Here is a 20,154-nt window from a genome sequence, read left to right on the forward strand (position 1 = left end):
GGTTCTATCAAATTTTCATCAAAATTTAAATATTTAAAACATTTATGAGTTTCTTTTCCCATTTTCCCGACAGGTTTACAAGAGGTCAAAGTTTTTCAAATGGCAAAATTTCAATTAAAAAAATGAGGGTCATCAGGAGTAATTCAACAAATTGTTTATGAATTTTCCTCATTCCCCCTGTTTTAATTAACTCTATTTTTCATTCCCTGTTTTCTCTGGCTGTGTGAAAAGATGCTCTTCTCTCCTGTTTTTCTAAAGGCTCCCTTCACGTCTTTGTTCCTCAGAGTGTATATTATGAGGTTCAACACTGGTCCCACAATTGTGTTCATGAGTGAAAGCATTTGATCACTCTCCAGGGTGAAGCTGGATTTGAGCCCCAGGTAAGTGATAAGAGCCATTCCATAGAACAAAGTCACCACCATGAGGTGGGAGGAGCAGGTGGAGAAGGCTTTATGCCTTCCCTCCTCCGATGGCAGCATGAAGATGGTGGAAATAATGCAGATGTAAGACAGGATTATCAATAAAAAAGGGCCTATGATTAACAGAACTGACACAGTGAAGACCATAATCTCATTTTTGGATGTATCCGTGCATGCCATCCTCAACACTGGTAGGATGTCACAGAAGAAGTGGTGGATGCGGTTGGAGCCACAGAAAGGCAGGCTGAAGATCCAAGTGATCTGAGCTACTTCCACTGAGATGCCAATGATCCATGAAGCACCCACAAGATGCGCACATGCCCGGCCACTCATGATAGTTTTGTAGCTCAAAGGGTGACATATGGCCACGTAACGGTCATACGCCATGGCTGCTAGGAGGCAGCATTCCGTCAGGCCCATGATGGTGATGACATACATCTGGGCAGCGCAGCCCGCAATGGTGATGGTCTTTTGCTTCACCAGGAGGTGAATCAGCAACTGAGGGACCACACTGGTGGTGTAGCAGATTTCCAAGAATGAAGGTTCACCAGGAAGAAATACATGGGGGTGTGGAGTGAGGGGTTTAGCTTTATAAGGAGGATAACAAGCAAGTTCCCCATCAGGGCTACCAGGTAGGTGAGCAGAAGCACCAGAAACAGAACGATTTGCAGCTTGTTAAGGTTTGAAAACCCCACCAGGATGAATACATCAGAGATGGTCTGGTTCTCTCCTGGGTTGCTCTCAGAATAGATCATCTGTATGGGGTGACAAAGAAAGAGACTGAATCTGAGGTTCTATTTTTCCTCTTCGAACACATTTTTTTCAGTCTACATAAAAAATCAAAAAGGGATCTTTCTTTCTTTCTTTCTTTCTTTCTTTCTTTCTTTCTTTCTTTCTTTCTTTCTTTCTTTCTTTCTTTCTCCTCTGAGAATGTTATTCTTTAGCCACATTTACCAAATAAAATTTCTCAAATGAGGGCAAATGCTGATCTCATTCGGCTCTTAATCATGAGAATTGTTATATGAATGCAAGTATTCCCACTGTATTTACGACTCACAAAAGTGAGGACTACTCACTGATATAAACTGATGCTGCTGAATCCAATTGGTTTGAAGCCCTTTGAAGAATGAGAAGCTCGATAAATGGTGAAAACAATGGGGGATTTTGGCCTTTTGTGTACTAAAAATGTTATTCTTCCCTAAATATTAGAGAACAATTGCAATCATTCCATCCTTTATCATCACAGTATCTGAAATGCATTTGTTTCTCTCAACATACAAAAGAAGAGCTAGGGCCAGTACCTTTGCTGGTGTAAATTTTAACAGCTCCATGGGTATAAAAAGAGCTATACTTATTTACACCAGTTGAAGATCTTTGTCTTATGACATTGCTATAAAGAATTTTACAAGAATGAAGATCCTAGAATGTTAGAAGGTTTTCCACAGATGTTTTACTTCAAGGTTACTTGTTGACAAGGAACTTCCTAATAATGGGCATGAAAGTGAAATGACAGAGTTGAAATAAAAATGAGCAATAACAAAGATATTGTATTTTGCATACCCTTAGCACCTTCAATACGTGGCTCTCAAAGCAACGCATCAAATAATAGTGAGCTACTAAGGGGGAAACGGGGAATGATTAGGGGAATGATGGGGTGAAGAGACTGGGTTTACACTGCGAGTCAGCATTCCTGATACCTGAAACTCTGCCATCGCTACAGAACCATTCTCCTGGAAATTGAACACACACACACAAATACACACACACATACACACACATTAAAAGGGAATGAAGTAGAGAAAATTAAATCCAATAACCAAAGCACAGTGTAGTGGAGCTCTATGCAGAGTGCACTACACAGAACAATTTAAAACAAAAGAGAATGTTTTTCTCTAAATAGCGAGACCTGGGAAAGAGGTGGGAATTCTTCTGCCTCTCTTAAGAGATACTCTGGGGAGCCTCTATTGATGTTTGTGAGTATTTTCCTCACCACGACCATTGCACTAAATGCAGAGCTGGCTGGAAAATGTGAAATTCCAATATTCCAATATTTGTTTTCACCCTGAATTTATATGAAAAGTTGAAATAGCGAAACCCCTAATTTCGATTCAGAATAGTCTATATGAAATCAAATGGAAAATTGAAAACTGCCATTGACATCAACATTTTTTCATGGAAAACATCAATACTGACGAAATCATAGTTTCAGAAGAGATTTGGATTTATTTCTTTATTTGCTGGCTGACATTTGGATGGGCAAATGTAGAAATTTACTCATCATTAGGAGTAAGGTCTGTATAGATGCTTTTCACTGACAGTTGAGTGATATTTTCACAGCTCTTGAAGGCATCTGGACACTCCATTTATATACAGGAGAACATGAAATCAACAAAAGAAACAGACATTATGTGTAGAGCCCTGCAAATCCGCAGGTATCCGCTTTATATCCGCGGATATCCGTGGACTATTTTTGCAGATAGCAGCGCAGATTCAGATACAATTTTTTTACGTGTGCAAGGCTCTGATGGTAGCAGCCGGGTGGGCAGCTGTGAGGAGCTGCAGTGCGGACCCTCTACATGCACTGGGCGGAGGTCCTGGGGGCAGGGACACAGGCCGGGGGCTGCTCTGGGCCCCATCCAGGGCAGGTGGATGGTCCATTGCAGCTCCCCACAGCTGCCCACCCAGCTCTTACCATGGCCGGCCTGCGGCTCCAAGCAGGGCCCCCTGCCCAAGCCAGAGAGCTGTGCTGGCAGCTGTGGGGAGCCTGGGTTCCTCCACCTGCCCTGGGCAGAGGGCCCGAGCAGCCTCCAGCCCATGTCCCTGCCTCCCCAGACCCCGCCTAGGGCCAGTGCAGGGACGCAGGCTCCCTGCAGTTGCCAGTGCAGCTCTCTGGCTCCAGAGGGAGGTGGAGGGGCTCAGAGCCCTAGCCTGGCCATCCCAAGAGTCAGGAGGGCAACTGTGCAGAGTCGCCGTGGTCGCTCCACCTGCCCGGTGTGTGGGTTCTGAGTAGCCCCCGGGCAGTTCCACAGGTCACCCTCCCCTCCATCTCCAGCAAGGCCAGCATGGAATCCAGACGGGGACCGCGGCAGACCCTCCACCTGCCCGTGGGGTGGGGTGAGGGAATGAGAGCAGCCCCAGGCTGTGTTCCCACCCCACAGGATCCCCGCCTGGCTGAGGGCAGGTGGAGGGTCCGCGACTCCCGCACAGCTCTCCCCGACCAGGCTCAGGCAGAGGTGGGTCTCAGAGCCTCAGCCTGGCCATGGTAAGTAGAGCCCTGCAAATCCACAGATATCTGCAGATATCCACATCCATGCATGTGAATGTCTGCAGACAATTTTTGTGGATTATGTATCGGATGCAGATATGCAGGGCTCTCATTATGTGGAGAGAGGGTTGAAGTAAATTCAGCTAAAAGAGACAACCACTTAACTCTTGGGCACCAGGTGTGGTGCATTCACCATGGTCGGATCCTAGGAGTGGACTCTCCTATTAAAAGAGATCAGATTGAGCTCTCCCAGCCAACTGTATTCAGATCCAAATAAAAGACCCATCTCAAGAAAAACATTTCCACTTTGATTCAATGGATGATGATAAGGATTGGGGAACTGAGGGCAGTAAGGACGAGAGGAGGGAGAAGCAAGAAACACCACCAACAAAACAACAACAGCAACAAAATAATAAATAGAGCTATGGCCTGATGATGGGTATGTCTAGTACTTATCTATCACTCTGGTGGGCACTATGGAATTATGGACCAGAATTTCACCAAGAGAAAATTAGCAAAACACCACTGAAGTCAAGCTTATGACCTGACCCATGATTGTTAATTAGTTCAGTTCAGAATGATAGATTCAGACACCAATAGATAGATAGATAGATAGATAGATAGATAGATAGATAGATAGATAGATAGATAGATAATGAACACAGACACAACCCATATGCTCAGACACACACTACGATTCTCTGCCAATGTATGGAAAATTCAAATGAAGAAACCAGTGACATGATTTTGCTCTCATTGCAGACTGGGGCACAATGTCCATACACTTCAGTGGGAGAATGGTTGGGGGCTTAAGTTATTCGTCTATAGCCTACCTTGTTTAAGAAGAGTAGTTCCCTCTCCCAGCTGCAGACGCTAAGTGTGTTGAAGGAAAGAGAGGTGTTTTTATTTCATTCACTGGCTTCTAGGGCCTACGCCCTGAAGAAAATTTCTTGTAATATTCCTCAGAGGAAGAACAATTCTGCCTCAACCTGCAACAAAACAAAATTCACTAGGGTAATCATTTCGTAGGCAGTTGTATCATCATTATCATCATTATGTGTGTTTTCTAGATGAAAATCGTAATGGGATTTACTAATTGTGGTAAAGCGTGTGATACTTTTTGTCTAGAGACATGTTGAGGAAGAATTACTTGTTCAAAAACAATACAAAGAGCCAGGAACAACACCCAAGGCTCAGATTGTGAGCCCCACTCCGGTCTCAGAGCCACGATTAGAACCCAGGAGCTCAGACTCCCAGTCCCAACTGCTCTAAATATTAGACCCCACTCCCCTCCCGGAGCTGGGAACAGAACCCAGGAATCCTCAGTCTTAGACTCCACTGCCCCAACCATAGGGCCCATTTCCCTCCTAGAAGACCAGATCCAAAGCCCATCAAAGTCAGCAGGACTATTCCCTTTTACTCCAGTAAGTTTGCAGTGTTACCAGAATCAGGACTAGTTCCCAGGAACATTAGAAAAAACTCTATGTGGAAGCTGAGCAGTGCTAGGGGGTAGTGTGCTGCAGAGAATGGGGTGATGGGCTCAGCTGGAAGCACTCTCATTTCTTAGACAGTGCTGACCCCATTACTCCAGCATGGCCGTAGTGGGGGCTGTGCTACTGGGAGTGGGGTGGGATGCTCAATTTGAGGCACTCTTCCCCCTTAGTCAGTGCTGCTAGCAGTGCTCCAGCGTGGCACTAGGGGCCGCTGAGCTGCAGGGACGGACTCTGTAGGATTTTCTCAGTTTGATTGATCCTAATGTCCCAGTTCAGCAATAGGGGTCACTGTGCTGCAGAGAAGAGGATGGAGGACTCATTAAGGGACATTCTCCTCTGTGGCTCAGTACTAACCCCAGTGCTCCATCATAGATCCAAGGGATGACATGATGCAAAGAGCTGGGTGTGGTCTCACTTCGGGGGGGCACTATTGGCTCTTGGTCCATGCTGACCCCCTGAGCCTGAGCCAGGCACCACGTAGCCCTGTGCTGCAAGGAGTTGGGTGAGAGGCTCAGCAGTGGACCTGCTCCTATCAGGCTGCTTACCACAGTGCCCCAGCGCTTTCTTGACCAACAGTTGTCATCAACAAGTCCTTGGGGCTGTTCACAAGAGGAAGAGGCAGCAGGGGCATGTGCACACACACACTGAGCATGACTCATTCCTTCCAGCAGCGGATGGCAGCCCCCCCCCCCCCCGCCACACACACACACACATTGAGCAGGGCTTCCCATTCCCTTGTGGTTACCTATCCGCTGTTTGCAACACTCGTCATTATGACAAAACAATAAACAGAGCCTTGTGATGTTTTGTGACTTAAACCTGTCTTATGAAAGGAGACTGAAAGAGCTTGCCTTGTTTAGCCTAACCAAAAGAAGGCTGAGGGGAGACATGATTGCTCTCTATAAATATATCAGAGGGATAAATACTAGGGAGGGAGAGGAATTATTTAAGCTTAGTATCAATGTGGACGCAAGAAGGAATGGATATAAACTGTCCATCAGGAAATTTAGACTTGAAATTAGACAAAAGTTTCTAACCATCAGAGGAGTCAAGTTCTGGAACAGCCCTCCAAGGGGAGTAGTGGGAGCAAAAGACATAACTGGCTTCAATACTAAGCTTGATAAGTTTATGGAGGGGATGGTGTGATGGGGTAGCCTAATTTTGGCATTTAATTGATCTTTGAGTATCAGCGGTAAAGATGCCGAATGGCCTGTGATGGGATGTTAGTTGGTGTGGGATCTGAGTTACTACAGAGAATTCTTTCCTGGGTGTCTAGCTGGTGAGTCTTGCCCACATGCTCAGGGTTTAACTGATCGCCATATTTGGGGTCAGGAAGGAAGTTTCCTCCAGGACAGATTGGCAGAGTCCCTGGGAGTTTTTCACCTTCCTCTGTAGTGTGGGGCATGGGTCACTTGCAGGAGGATACTCTGCACCTTGGAGTCTTTAAACCATGATTTGAGGACTTCAATAACTCAGACATAGGTTAAGGGTTTATTACAGGAGTGGGTGAGTGGGATTCTTTGGCCTGCGTTGTGCAGGAGGTCAGACTAGACGATCATAATGGTCCCTTCTGACCTTAAAGTCTATGAGTCTATGAGTCTATAGTTTACTTCCTTATGCCAACTCATTGAGCAACTTCTCCTGTTCAGGCTAGAAGGCCTTCTACTTACACTAATTGCTTAAGCTATTCTTGTATGCAGTGCTAATGTAGCTGTCTGGGTCCCAGGATACTAGAGAGACAAAGCGGGTGAGGTAATATCTTTTCCTGGACCAAATTCTGTTTCTCTCACCAACAGTAAAAGGTATTATCTCACCAATCTTGTCTTTCTAAGTAGTTTTTATAAGTCTAGAGCTACAGATCTTTTGTGTTTCTGTTATCCGTTCCTCACCCCTTTATCCTTTACTTACTATATAACTATCATCATTGCATGGCTATATGCTCACTTCATGGGCTACAAATCACACATATACATGCACGCTCAGAGTTTCTATTTTGCATAAGGTGTTCTTTCCTTCCTGCCTTAATCATCTGTTTAATAGTGTTGTGTGATATTATACATTCTGCATCCCACAGGTGCCGCCATTCAGTGGTCTGGTAAAGGGACCACCAGGTATATTTCTCTTTTACGTTCAATTTGATGCCTGGCTAAAGTGCTCTGTGGGCCTGTGTGATGAACACATTGTGAGACGGAGGAGGTCAGATGAGAGAATCTTGTCGTCCCTTTTGCCCTTAAACTCTGTGACTCTCTGACAATATGAAATACACCAGTGATATGTTGCCGGAAGTGTTTGGGATGAAATAAGCATAGATATGGCAGGAGTGAATCTTAAAGACAAATAAACGGAATCTCTAGTTGCCAAAAAGCTCTAGAAGAGTAGAAGAGATCAGGGCCAGCTGCAGGCACCAGCTAAAGAAGCAGGTGCTTGAGGCGGCCAATACCAAGGCGCGTCACTCGGGCTGCTATCGGGGCGGCACGTCTGGGTCTGCAGCGCGGTAATTCAGAGGCAGGTCCCTCAGTCCCTCTTGGAGCGAAGGACCTGCCACTGAATTACCACCGAAGAGTGGAATGGCGCGATCGCAGTGCCACGTTTTTTTGTTTTTTTTTGCCGCTTGGGGCGGCAGAAAAGCTGGAAGACGGTCCTGTCTGCTGTGATTATTGGATTGAGCTCTTTATTTCTCACCCTGGTCTCCTACATTCACATCATCTCCACCATCCTGAGGATATGCTTCTTGGAAGGAAGGTATAAAGCTTTCTCAACTGGATGCTCCCTCCTTGTCAGGTTTATTTGATACTATGGGACTGATTTCTCTCCATTTGTGAGACTCATGCCAGCCTTCCTGGTGGTTCTGCATAGACTGATCTCCATCAATTACAGCAGCTTACCTCCCATGGTGAACCCCCATCATCCACAGCTCAGAAAGACAAAGAGGTGGAAAGCGCTCTGACCAAAAATTTGGAAACAAAAAAAAAATGTTAAATTTCGCATGTAGCGTAAAAATGTTTTCGGAAGAAGCAGTGAAATATCAGTAAGGGACTCTACGGACATTTCTTCACCTCTCCAGGCAGTGGAAAAAGCACATGACATACAAGGAGTGTGGGTTAATTAATGGGAAATGGGCTTCCAGGTCCCCTATGTGACTTTTAAAAATCTTAGCTATAGTCTATAAAGCAGTGCAGTAAAACTGCCACTGGATTTTGCTTTTCAAGTTCTTTGTTTCAAACCCTCCTAATAGCCCATGCAGTAAATCTGTGTTTACCCTCTTCTTCACCAAGTGCTTTGGGACCCACAGATCAATGAGGACTCTGTAAATGCCAATAAAAATCAAACATCACCCAGAACTCTTCTTTCTCAGCCCAGCTGCCCTGCATCCCAGTTCTTCCTGTTCTAATCAATATACCCCACTGCTCTCCCAAGGCCAGCAATAAAACCCAGGACTCTTGAGTTCCCAACCCCATCCCGATATCAACCCTTAGATCAGATTTCTCAGTCCAAGCCTGGAATAATGGTAACTAGTTAATAGAATATCCTTTGATCTTTACATCTCCCTTTTACTAAATCAAACTTAGGAAATTCCATGCCACCCTCCCCCCCCCCCATTGTGAGAATGTTGGAAAGTATTAAAATATTGGGAAATGTCTTGCAAACTTAAAACTGCTGGATTGTGTGTGTGTGTGTGTGTGCATTTCCACAGAGCTGGCCAAAATTCCCAGTTTTTTCTGGGACAATTTTTCCTTCAAGTTTTGTTTGTTTGTCTGAGCTGTTTCCACTTCTGTGGGTGGTGGTGGTGCGGTGGGGGGGGGGGGGGGGAGGGAAAGGAGAGAAAGGAAAAATGAAACTATTATTTTGGCACTAGGCCTAATAGGAAAAGACATTCTTTACCCAAAACAACTCCTTCTGTAGCATTAGAATCCAGCCAATACCTTTGGCAAACACAGAAAAGATTATGTGATGTTTAAAATGATGAGAGATTAATATAAAAAGGATAATAAAAGATTTATATTTACTGAGAACACTAAACCTTCAGTGACTTTCCATGAGATTTGAGCACCTAAATCCCTTGAGCTGTTTTTAAACTCACAGCCATAATATATAATATACATAGAGCCATATCTTTAGCTGGTGGAAATCAGCTGGTGGCCTACCGAATTCAATAGTGCTATGACAATTTACACCAGCGGGGGACCTGCCTTATTGATGTCAGGGAAGCCGTGTTAATTTACAGCAGTGTGGGATCTGACCACTGTTGATTTTGATGGAGCTACATCAATTTACACTAATTGAGGAGCTGTCTTCTGTTGATTTCAGTACAGTTACAATGACTTGCACCACTGGTCTTCTGGCCCATTCACTCCAGTAGAGATAGACTGACTTAAACTAGCTAGAAATAGGTCCTCATCTATCTATCTATCTATCTATCTATCTATCTATCTATCTATCTATCTATCTATCTATCGTTCCCTGTTCCCGGCCAATGGGAGCTGCAGGAAGCAGTGGGCCACAGGGAGGTGCTGGCTGCTGCTTCCCACAGATCCCATTGGCCAGGCACTGAGAACCGCAGCCACTGGGAGCTGCAGGGGGCCACGCCTGTGGACAGTCAACATCAGCAAAATGTCTCGTGGCCTGCAATCAGATTACCCAGATAGACTGCATGCGGCCTGCGGGTCACAGGTTGCTCACAACTGTGTTAGACCAATTAGTTAAAAATCCATACTTTCCTCCTTGGACAGATCCATCTATCCCTGGGTCTGATAACTTAACAGACATTATTTATGTATTAGATATTATCCATTCATTGAATTCCCATGTATATTAATTATGTTTTTAAATTTTATTATTTTTTCCGTTTCTCTCTGGACACAGTTTTGCTGAAGAATAATGGAGACTAAAACCACCATGGCTGAATTTATTCTTTTCGCACTTTTGAGTGATCCACAGCTACAGATTTTCCTCTTCTTGGTATCTCAAGTATTTCAAGCTCCTTCCACCTCACCCTGGTCTCCTACATTCACGTCATCTCCACCATACTGAGGAGATGCTCTGTAGGACAGGCGTAAAGCCTCCGCCACCTGCAGCTTTCACCTCAATGTGGCTATTTTATACTATGGGACAGGTTTCTCGCAGTATGTGAGAGCCATCTCAGCTTCCTTGGATGCTCTGGTCTCCATCCTGTACAGCACCTTGTAACGCCCATGTTAAGTCTTGACATCTATGACCTGCAAAACAAAGGAGTGTAAGCAGTTACGGTGAAAATGTTGAAAAGAGCATATGTTTCTCATGTAGCATTCAAATGTTTATTAAAGTAGCAGTGAAATATCAATGCCTATGTCTTCAGTGTTCCCATTCAAGGAAAGTGGGATAATTATTTGGCAATGGACTTCCAAACCCCAGGTGTGGCTCTGAAAATCTCATCCATATTCCATATAATATTGTGGACCAGCGTCCACTTAGGGCTTGTCTACACAAGGCAGTAGTGCGGACGATGGCTCTATTATTTCTAAAGCGTACTCATGTGTTGCACGTTAATGGGTCTGTGTAAACTCTGCTGCTGTGAACTAAAAGTTCCTAATGCACTTTAGTGTAGTGCTGTTTCTCTCAGTCTCTTCTGTTGAAGCTGTCCCACTTTGGATAATTACTTGAATAATAATGGGCTAACTTCCTTTGTGAACCAAGCCCTTCGTGGTTCTGGGCCTACTAAGCCAGGCCAGATCTGTGGTCCATCTAATACTCCATCAGATGCTTCAGAAGAAGGTCCAAGAAAACTTAAAATGGGCAATTATGGAATAACCCATCCCTAGAATTTAAAGCATGGTGGTTTTAAGATCTAGCCCCTGCTTACCATGAAGCAGAGATCTCAATCTGGAGCTAACTCAGTGTATTTGAAAGGTAATAAGAAAATTATTTACCGTACGAACTGAAATCTACCTGGGAGAGAAACCAAGGATGAGTGAGATATTGGTTAAAGCATTAGCCTGTGGTTACAGAAGCTCAGATTTCAAGTTTCTGCTCTGACATGGACTTCTTATGTGACCTTAAGCAAGTCAGTGAGCCTCTCTGTGGCTTGGATTCATAGATTCCAAGGTCATAAGGTGTCATTGTCGTCATCTAGTCCAACATCCTTTATCACACAGCCCACAGAATTTTCCCCAAAATAATTCATAGAGCCAATCTGTTAGAAAAACATCCAATCTTGATTTAAAAATTGTCAGTGATGGAAAATCCACCACAACCATTGCTAAATTGTTCTAGTGGTTAATAACTCTCACTGTTAAAAATCATGCATTATTTCCTATCTGAATGTGTCTATCTTTCACTTCCAGCCATTGGATTGTGTGATACTTTTCTCTGCTACATTGAAGAGCCTATTGTCAAGCTGTCGGGAGTGATTCACAACTATGAGAGGTTCATCAACCTCAGTGCAAATTGTCTAAAAGCAGGGCATACACCCCAAATGGTTGGGTTGTTCTATAATTACATTTCACCAACCTAGTAAGAAATGTGAATGCCTGTCAATCAAAGTAACAGTCTTACTATGGAGTCACACACAGACAGTCTCGTTGGGACCTCCAATCTATCTTGCCACCCAGGTTCACTGGACTTAGTGATAAATGGTTAATTACACCAAAAAAACACAAAATATTCAGGTTGCCCCCAGTCCCAAGAGACCAGTCACTTACCCCAGATCAATTTGTACCTTAGATCTCATGCCAAAGTCAACACTAGTAGCTAATCCAATAATAAACTAACTAAGGATTTATTAAGTAGGGCAAAAAATGAGAGAGTTAGTTACAAGTTAAAGCAGGCAACATATAAGCACAGATGAATAACAGGTAGTTCCAAAAAACAGCAGCCCCTGTAAGAGTCCAAACACCAAAGAGGGAACCATTTATTCTTGTCAGCATCTTTACATGCCCTTCCCCCAGAGTTCAAACTGATGGGATAAGAGCTTCTGCACGTAACTTCTTCATGGATGGATGGGGCAGTCAACAGAGCTTTGTCCTATAATGGACCATTTAGTCTTGATTGTCCTTCTTGATGGACTGGAAAACTATTCTTCCTGCCTAGTTTCACAAGTTCAGAGCAGGCATTTTTACAATTATAAAACAAAATGTACATATTACCTTATAGCATGGGATATAGACATCACAAATAAAAATCACACATGCAGCCACTTAAACACTAAACACATCTTTACAAGTCTAACACCTGTCTTGAAGAATATTAACATACAGGTGAGCTGGTTTCAGAGGTGTCGGAACAAGGGGTGTCGGGGTGCTGCAGCACCCTCAGGTTTTACTGTGAAAAGTTTGCTGGTTCTGTCGAAACAAAGTTAGCATTAATTTGCGATTCTGGAGAATCCCAGAGCTGTGCTGCTCCCATGTGGTGGAAGCGGGAATTGCGTGTTGTTCACAATTTTGAACACACAGGGTTTACAGCTTTCAGCACCCCCACTATAAAAAGTGTTCCCGCGCCACTAGCTGGTCTGGATTCCAGCTATGAATTTGTCAGTGCTCAGCTAACGCCTATAGACTTGGCAAGATATGGCACCTGGTTTGTCGGCATCACACCCATTATTCAATATTTGTTCCCTACTGAGATGCTATAGACTGTAATCAACTCACCCCGTAACCTTCTCTTTGTTAAGATAAATAGACTGAGTCCCTTGAGTCATTCACTATAAAGCATGTTTTCTAATCCTTTAATCATTCTCATAGCTCTTTTCTCACCCCTCTCCAACTTTTCAACATCCTTCTCTAATTGTGGGCACCAGAACTGGACACACTATTCCAGCAGGGGTCTCACCAGTACCAAAGAAAGAGGTAAAATAACCTCTCTACTCTACCCAAATTCCCCTATTTCTGCATCCTGGAATCGCGTTAACTCTGCTGGCCACAATATCACATTGGAGCTCATGCTCAGCTGATTATCCAGCATGACCCCCAAATCTCCCTTTGTATATGGAAAAAATAGCACTGCCCTGCCTCACAATCACTGTCCATTACCGAGAGCAGATTCACTGGGATAATGTATAATTGTTATTAGAAACATGGGCCAATGACTCAGCTGGTATAATGCGGTGCAGTGCCATTGTTTTCACTGTAGAGGCAGTGATTCACATTATCTAAGGCTCTAGTCCATTATCTAGAAATGAATCAATAAATAAAATAAATCAAAGCATATAGAGCTTTCTGGGTCTGTCATATTACCCATTGCGAAATACTCATTCATTACTGATGCAGAACACTGTTACACAAGAGATTCTTGTCCCAGAGGAAACCAGAAAGTATTCGTACTCCCCAGAAGTAATTAACTCTTGCTCTTAAAGTCAGATGAATAAAGGATTTTATTTCCAAAAGGAGAGGGATTTATTTTTCCAAGAGAAGATAAGTATATAAATTTGATCAACACCCACATATAGCCCCCTCACCCTGCAGGAGCTGACTTTGGAGGGTAAAGTGTAGCTGATGGTGTTACATGTTGTATTTGTGAGACACAGAGAGAAAGAGAGAGAAGGAGACAGAGAGAAATAAGGGAGGGAGATATTAACTAGATAGATAGATAGATAATGTGTATGGGGAGAGAGAGAGAGAGAAAGATTTATCTTTCAGGGCTATATGGTGATAAAGTCACTACAACTAGTACTTTACCCCCAGTTCCATTATATGTTATATACATTATTTATATATACATTATATATAGTTCCATTAACTTCAGTAAAAAGAACAGGAGTACTTGTGGCATCTTAGAGACTAACAAATTAACTTCAGTGGCATCACTAAGTAAAGCGCTTTTCAACTTCAGTAAGGGTGTCACAATAAAGCTGTCTCTTTGTCTATCTATGTCGGGGAGTATGCATTACAAGTCCGAAGGTCATAGAATCATAGAATATCAGGGTTGGAAGGGACCTCAGGAGGTCATCTAGTCCAACCCCCTGCTCAAAGCAGGACCAATTCCCAACTAAATCATCCCAGCCAGGGCTTGATCCATGATCTCTTTCTGGAAGCTAGGTGAGTTTGCTTTTATTTTACTCCTCTTTAGTCTGTTACATCTATAGAGGTATGCTCCCTTTCAAAAGAAACTCTTATCTGCAAACACTGAACCTTAGCCTCAAAATCTATATCTCCCTGTGGAAACTAGCAGGGTCTAGAGCCCGTCAGCCCTTCTCAGGAACCAGCCAGGATTGCAAAGCCAATGTTGGATAATATAACCCATCAGAGCCAGGGGAGGCAGCAGCCTGAAGTTTCTTGCTCAGAAATCCTTGGATTTACTGGCAGAGGGATTGTCATTCTGAGAGAGACCTCAGTCTCCTAGGAAGGTGGGTCTTGTGCTGAAGTTGACCTCTCTATGTATCGGAGTTCCATGGCTGTAAAATAACATTTTCTTTCTCTGTTTATTGGGGCAGGTACAGACAAGCTTTCTAGGGCAGGTCCTGTATGTCAGGCAATACCTAAACGTATAGCAGCATGTAGAGTACAGTACACATGTAGTTACATGCCAGAGTGAAAGTCAGGCTGTGCCCATGTGTAATTGTGATGATGCTGCAAAGAAAGGCTCCAGCATTGGGAAGGCAAGTGGGAAAGGTTCCTGCGGAGGGGGCGAGGGGGGGGGGGGGCAATGGGGCCATTATCTCAGTTGGGGGTCCCCTGGTGCTAAATAACAATAATATGAAGACTCATAAGATATCAGGAGGAGGAAGATGACAACTACTGTCCAAAATATGCCTCTTGAAAATGAATGCACATTTGTATAACACAGGCTCTGATTTTCAGGAAGATTAAAGGCCAAAGACTAGAAGCCATAAAAAAATAGACAAGTTATTTTATGTAATCACATAGCTATGAAAAAGGTTATTATCCCAGAGGAGTAGAACAGTCAAGAAATCTAGAACAAACTTCTATAGAACACTTTGGATCAGGTGGTTTCACTGCCTGTCTATTTGATTCAGTTTGGTTAAGAAAATGTAGCCAAAACACAAAGCCTTGGTTGATTTTTCATCACTTTGTAGGCAAGTTATCTTTCTGCTAACCATTTCACTCAGGCTTTAGAAAAGGTTTGGTTTTGGAAAACTGAAAACTAAACATTTCTATGGAAAACTGATTTTCTTTTGAAATCCTTTTGTTGTTGTTTTCTGTGTTTGAAAAGATGAATAAAACCCATCTTTGGGCTTTGGAAACAGATTTTTGTGTTCATGTTTTGAAAGGTCAGATTTTCACTGTAAAAATGGGAAATTTTGAATAAAAATATTTGTAAACAAAAATACAATACATCATCACCCCAGATACATTGCCTGTTTATCAGAGATGCTGAGCACGTTGAGATCCCATTGATATCCATGGGGATTTGTGGGTGCTTTACGTCTCTGAGCATCAGGTCAATTACCGAGTTGCCTAAATGCAGATTTCAGTGCCTAACTGTAGGCACGCAAGTTTAAAAGTGTTAGTCAATCATTTATAAGACATGTCAAATATTTGTGCTGTTTCCTCAGTATGGCTCCAGAGACTATTCAAAAGGCAAAGACTCTGTCCTGAAGAACTTATAGTCCAAATTAGGACAGGATGAGAACTGGTGTCCTCATTAGGGAATGGAAGGGAAGACAATGGCTGTAATAAGAAGAACATATGATTGCTTTTGTTAGTAACACGTGCATGCTGAGGATTTCAAAATCAATCAGCTAAACAGAAAGAGCGCTCTGACAGGCCTCCATAACTGGTCGCAGAACAACAGATTTTGGCCCTGGTGCTGTAACGAATGGACTCCTGTGCCTGTCCGGAACCCCATTTACCTCAGCGGGACCCCGCACATGGGTGCAGGGGTCCATCCAGCAAATCCAGCTCAATGAAATGGGCTGTGAAGTGCTGTTCTATTCTGCCATTTGCTTATCAATGACACTTACTTTTCAACCAATCCCATCCTTCAGCTCACGTCATCTCCATTCTTTTCAGCATCTGTTGAGGTTACTGATCGAAAACAAGATGGAGAGACAGTGTTGCTAAGGGAGTTTGAGAGAGATTCTCCTCCCTCTAGTGTGTCATCAACCAAAATGTTTACTGGGATTGATTTTTTATATCAATGGGGTTACACAGATTTGGTTGACGGCAGAATGTATGTAGACAATGGGGTCAAATATGTGTTAGAATTTCAGACCAGGATGCTCAGCAATTTCTGAAAATCAAGCCCCTTTATGGTTTCTCAAGTCAACCAGCAAATTTGAGAAAATCAAAATCACCATCTACTTTGGCAAACCTTGGCCAATAAAATTACGCTAGAAAGAGAGAACACATCCTGATGTACATATCCCATGTTTAATGTCCAGGGTTGGAAACTAGTGAAAAACATCTTCGATTTGCAAACCTATCACTTATCGAGCTCAATTCACCACTGCCCATTCCACTCAAGTCATTTCAGTTGTGCTGGGGAAAAGCTAGAGTAACACAGGAGTTAATGAGACTTATTTATACCAATCACTGACACAGATATTTACTATGCCGCTTTCACAAAGTTATCTGACCAAAAAAAGCAGTGATTGGAAGGTTATTTTCAATTTAGATTTTTAATACTCTTTGTCCACCTGTAAGCCAACACAGTGCACTGGATGGATAATATGGGATCTGGTTTAGAAGAAAGGGCTGTACATGAGGTTTCTAAAGGAAGATCTCTCTTGTATGGCTCACAACACGAGAAATGGGGTCAAATAGGAGAACTAATTGGACACGGTGTTGACACCGGTGTAATCAAAGAAAATATTTGTGTAAATCCACATGGAATAGGACCCACTTTACTTTTTATCCAACTTAGAGTGTTGAATTAGAAATGTGAATTTGTCCATCTGAGTCCCCTTGGCTTTCAAAATCTCACTTGTGTTTTATCTATCTATCTATCTATCTATCTATCTATCTATCTATCTATCTAATTCAATGTCCATAACCTGCTATGTTGATTAATTTCATTTCTTTTTCTCTTCATACAGATCACTAACTGTGAATAGAAAACCAAACCAATGTGAATGAATTTATTCTTGTGGGACTTTCTAATTAACTGGAACTTCAATTTTTCCTCTTCCTGGTGTTTTTAGTTATTTACCTAATCACCCTGGTGGGGAACATGATGATTATGCTGGTGATAAGGGCTGATCCTCAACTCCAAACTCCCATGTACTTCTTCCTGTCTCGTTTGTCCTTTGTTGATATCTGTTATTCCTCAGCCACTGTCCCTAAGATGTTGGTGAATTTCCTAGCAAAGCACAAAACCATTTCTGTCAATGGCTGCCTTGCCCAGATGTTCTTCATCCTCCTCTCAGCTGGCACTGAAGTTTTTGTGCCCTCGGCAATGGCTTATGACCGATACACTGCCATATGTCACCCATTGCATTATGTGGGGACCATGAACAAACGAGTGAGCAGACAGTTGGTGGGTGGTTCTTGGATAATGGGACTCTTGTATTCACTGGTCAACACTGTCCCTGTGTTAAAGTTACACTTCTGTGGGCCCAATGAAATCAGGCATTTCAGCTGTGAGCTCCCTCCGCTACTACAACTATCTTGCACCGTGACCTTGACCAATAAAATAGCTCTTCTTTCTTCTGCTGTGATATTTGGTTTCAGCTCCTTCCTCTTCACCTTGGTCTCCTACATTCACATCATCTCCACTATCCTCCGAATACGCTCCTCAGAGGGAAGACGTAAAACCTTCTCTACATGCAGCTCCCACCTCATTGTGGTGGTTTTATTGTTTGTGACAGCTCTTTCCCAGTACATGAAACCCAGTTCAGTCACTTCCCTGGTTCTAGATGAACTCTTCTCCATCCAGTACAGCATCTTGACCCCCATGTTGAACCCCATCATCTACAGCTTGAAAAATAAAGATATGAAAACTGCTCTGACAAGAACAATAGGGAAAATTCAAGTTTCTCATGCAATGTAACCATTTCTAGGTTTTATCATTTTCAATAAAATTATAATATAAATTGAAGAATTGTGGGAACTGCACTATCTAGATATTTTGAGTTCTTTCAACTGGTTGACACTGATACACAATTGGCAATCAATTTAGTCTAGATCAGGGATCAGCAACCTTTGGCACGCGGCCCGTCAGGGAAATCCACTGGCGAGCTGGGATGGTTTGTTTACCTGCAGCGTCTGCAGGTTCAGCCGATCGCAGCTCCCACTGGCCACGGTTCACCGTTCCGGGCCAATGGGGGCAGTGGGAAGTGGCACAGAGCAAAGGATGTGCTGGCTTCTCCTTCCCACAGCCCCCATTGGCCTGGAACAGTGGGAGCTGCGATCAGCCAAATCTGTGGATGCTGCGGGTAAACAAACCGTCCCGGCCCACCAGCGGATGTCCCTGATGGGCCGCGTGCCAAAGGTTGCTTATCCCTGGTCTAGATAAAAGCACTCATGCAAACACAGTTTATAGGGCCAAAATGTTAGGTGCGATAAACAGAAGTATCTCAGTTGGCTTCAATTGAACTATTTCAATTTACACCCGCTGAGGACCTGACTCATTATGTTGATATCCATCCTTGATTTATTTCTACTTAAAGCAATGTAAGCTTTGGGGTTGAGTAGCATTAAATTTGAAAATCAACGTGCAAAGAGTCCAAACACTAGGGATTTAGACTGAACTTGAACTGGCATTGAGTATAGTTTGAGCTAAGGCATGCTAGGTAAACCAAAATTTTCACTTGATTTTTAGCCTAGCCACAACTCCACAAGATAAATCAAGCGATATGATTTTACCCTGTATCTACATTAGGAAAAAAGTGTCAAAGTTAGATCGGTTATAACGATTATGTGTTACTCCAGGGCCTTAACCTTAAGACATCCTTCCTAAAGGGCCTAAGGGAGTTAGGTGCTGAAATGTGGCCCTGGATGTTACAGTGAAGAAAGCATGTGTTAGGAGTATTAGTGATGATAATGTAATATTCAGGCCTGTATATCTGCCTATATTTTGGGTCTTTTTGCCCATTTGACATTTTTATATCCTTAAAGCACTTATATCCTGGTGAACAAAGAATAAAGACACTGTGTGTTACATGTGCCCACAAGAAGATGAGTTGAAAAGAGATAAGAGATAGAGTTGAAGTGTTGCTGGGTAGAGTGGGAGTTCAATATATGAGCTTACACTTGAAGGACAGTCCTGCCTCAACTCCTCTTCCTAGATAAGATCAAGCAACCAGTCAGAAGGGGTGAAGGGGATAGGGTAGGGGAAGGTATAAGAAACACTAAAAGCCAAAGAAATGCCTTTTCCTGACTGAAGCACAACCTCACTCCTTAACCCCACATGGCATACAAAAGAGGTTCCATATACATTAATGGAGTCAGAGATTCTGAGGTCAGAAGGGGCTATTGTGATCACCTAGTCATCCTGTAGAGCACAGGCCATAGAACTTCCCCACAATAATTCCTAGGACAGATCTTTTAGAAAAAAATCCCATCTTGATTTAAAAATTGCCCTTGATGGAGAATCCACCATGACCTTTTACAATTGCTACAGTGGTTAATTACTTTATTAAATTTTACACCTTATTTCCAGGCTGAATTTGTCTAGCTTCATCTTCCAGCCACTGGATCATGTTAGACCTTTCTGTGCTAGATGGAATAGCCCATTATTAAATATGTGTTGTCCGTGTAGATACTTATAGACTGTAACCAACTCATCCCTTAACTTTCTCTTGCTTAAACTGAATAGTCTGAGCTCCTCGAGTCTATCTCTATAAGGCATATTTTCCGACCCTTTAATCATTTTCAGGGCCTTATCCAATTTATCAACATCCTTCTTGAATTGTGAACACCAGCAATGGACACAGTTTTCCAGCAGCATCCTTAGATACATTCTTATGCTTTATTCAGATAGGGCCTAATCCAACTCACAGAAAAGCTAATGAAATTATTTCCTTTGAGCTATGAATTGCCTGTTGTATGACAGGCTTGAAGCAGAGTCTAGTCTAGTAAGTAGAATCCAGAAGACCTAGGTTCTA

General features: G+C 43.0%; 2 protein-coding genes across 2 annotated transcripts; one reads left to right on the forward strand and one right to left on the reverse strand.

Moving 5' to 3' along the window:
* Positions 1-182: 182 nt before the first annotated feature.
* Positions 183-806, reverse strand: LOC135975140 (olfactory receptor 10A4-like). The gene has a single exon (XM_065565190.1). The coding sequence runs from the start codon at positions 804-806 to the stop codon at positions 183-185; it is 624 nt and encodes a 207-aa protein (XP_065421262.1).
* A 16,698-nt stretch (positions 807-17,504) lies between these two features.
* LOC135975141 (olfactory receptor 5V1-like) lies at positions 17,505-18,098 on the forward strand. Its single transcript, XM_065565191.1, has one exon. It carries the CDS (start codon positions 17,505-17,507, stop codon positions 18,096-18,098), a length of 594 nt encoding a protein of 197 aa, XP_065421263.1.
* Positions 18,099-20,154: the final 2,056 nt, after the last annotated feature.

The sequence above is a fragment of the Chrysemys picta genome, chromosome 13 (assembly GCF_011386835.1).
Source record: "Chrysemys picta bellii isolate R12L10 chromosome 13, ASM1138683v2, whole genome shotgun sequence".
Taxonomy (NCBI): domain Eukaryota; kingdom Metazoa; phylum Chordata; order Testudines; family Emydidae; genus Chrysemys; species Chrysemys picta.

Excerpts from the sequence above, each read along its gene's own strand:
- LOC135975140 (XM_065565190.1), bottom strand. The coding sequence starts at position 806 with ATGGCGTATGACCGTTACGTGGCCATATGTCACCCTTTGAGCTACAAA.
- LOC135975141 (XM_065565191.1), top strand. The coding sequence starts at position 17,505 with ATGGCTTATGACCGATACACTGCCATATGTCACCCATTGCATTATGTG.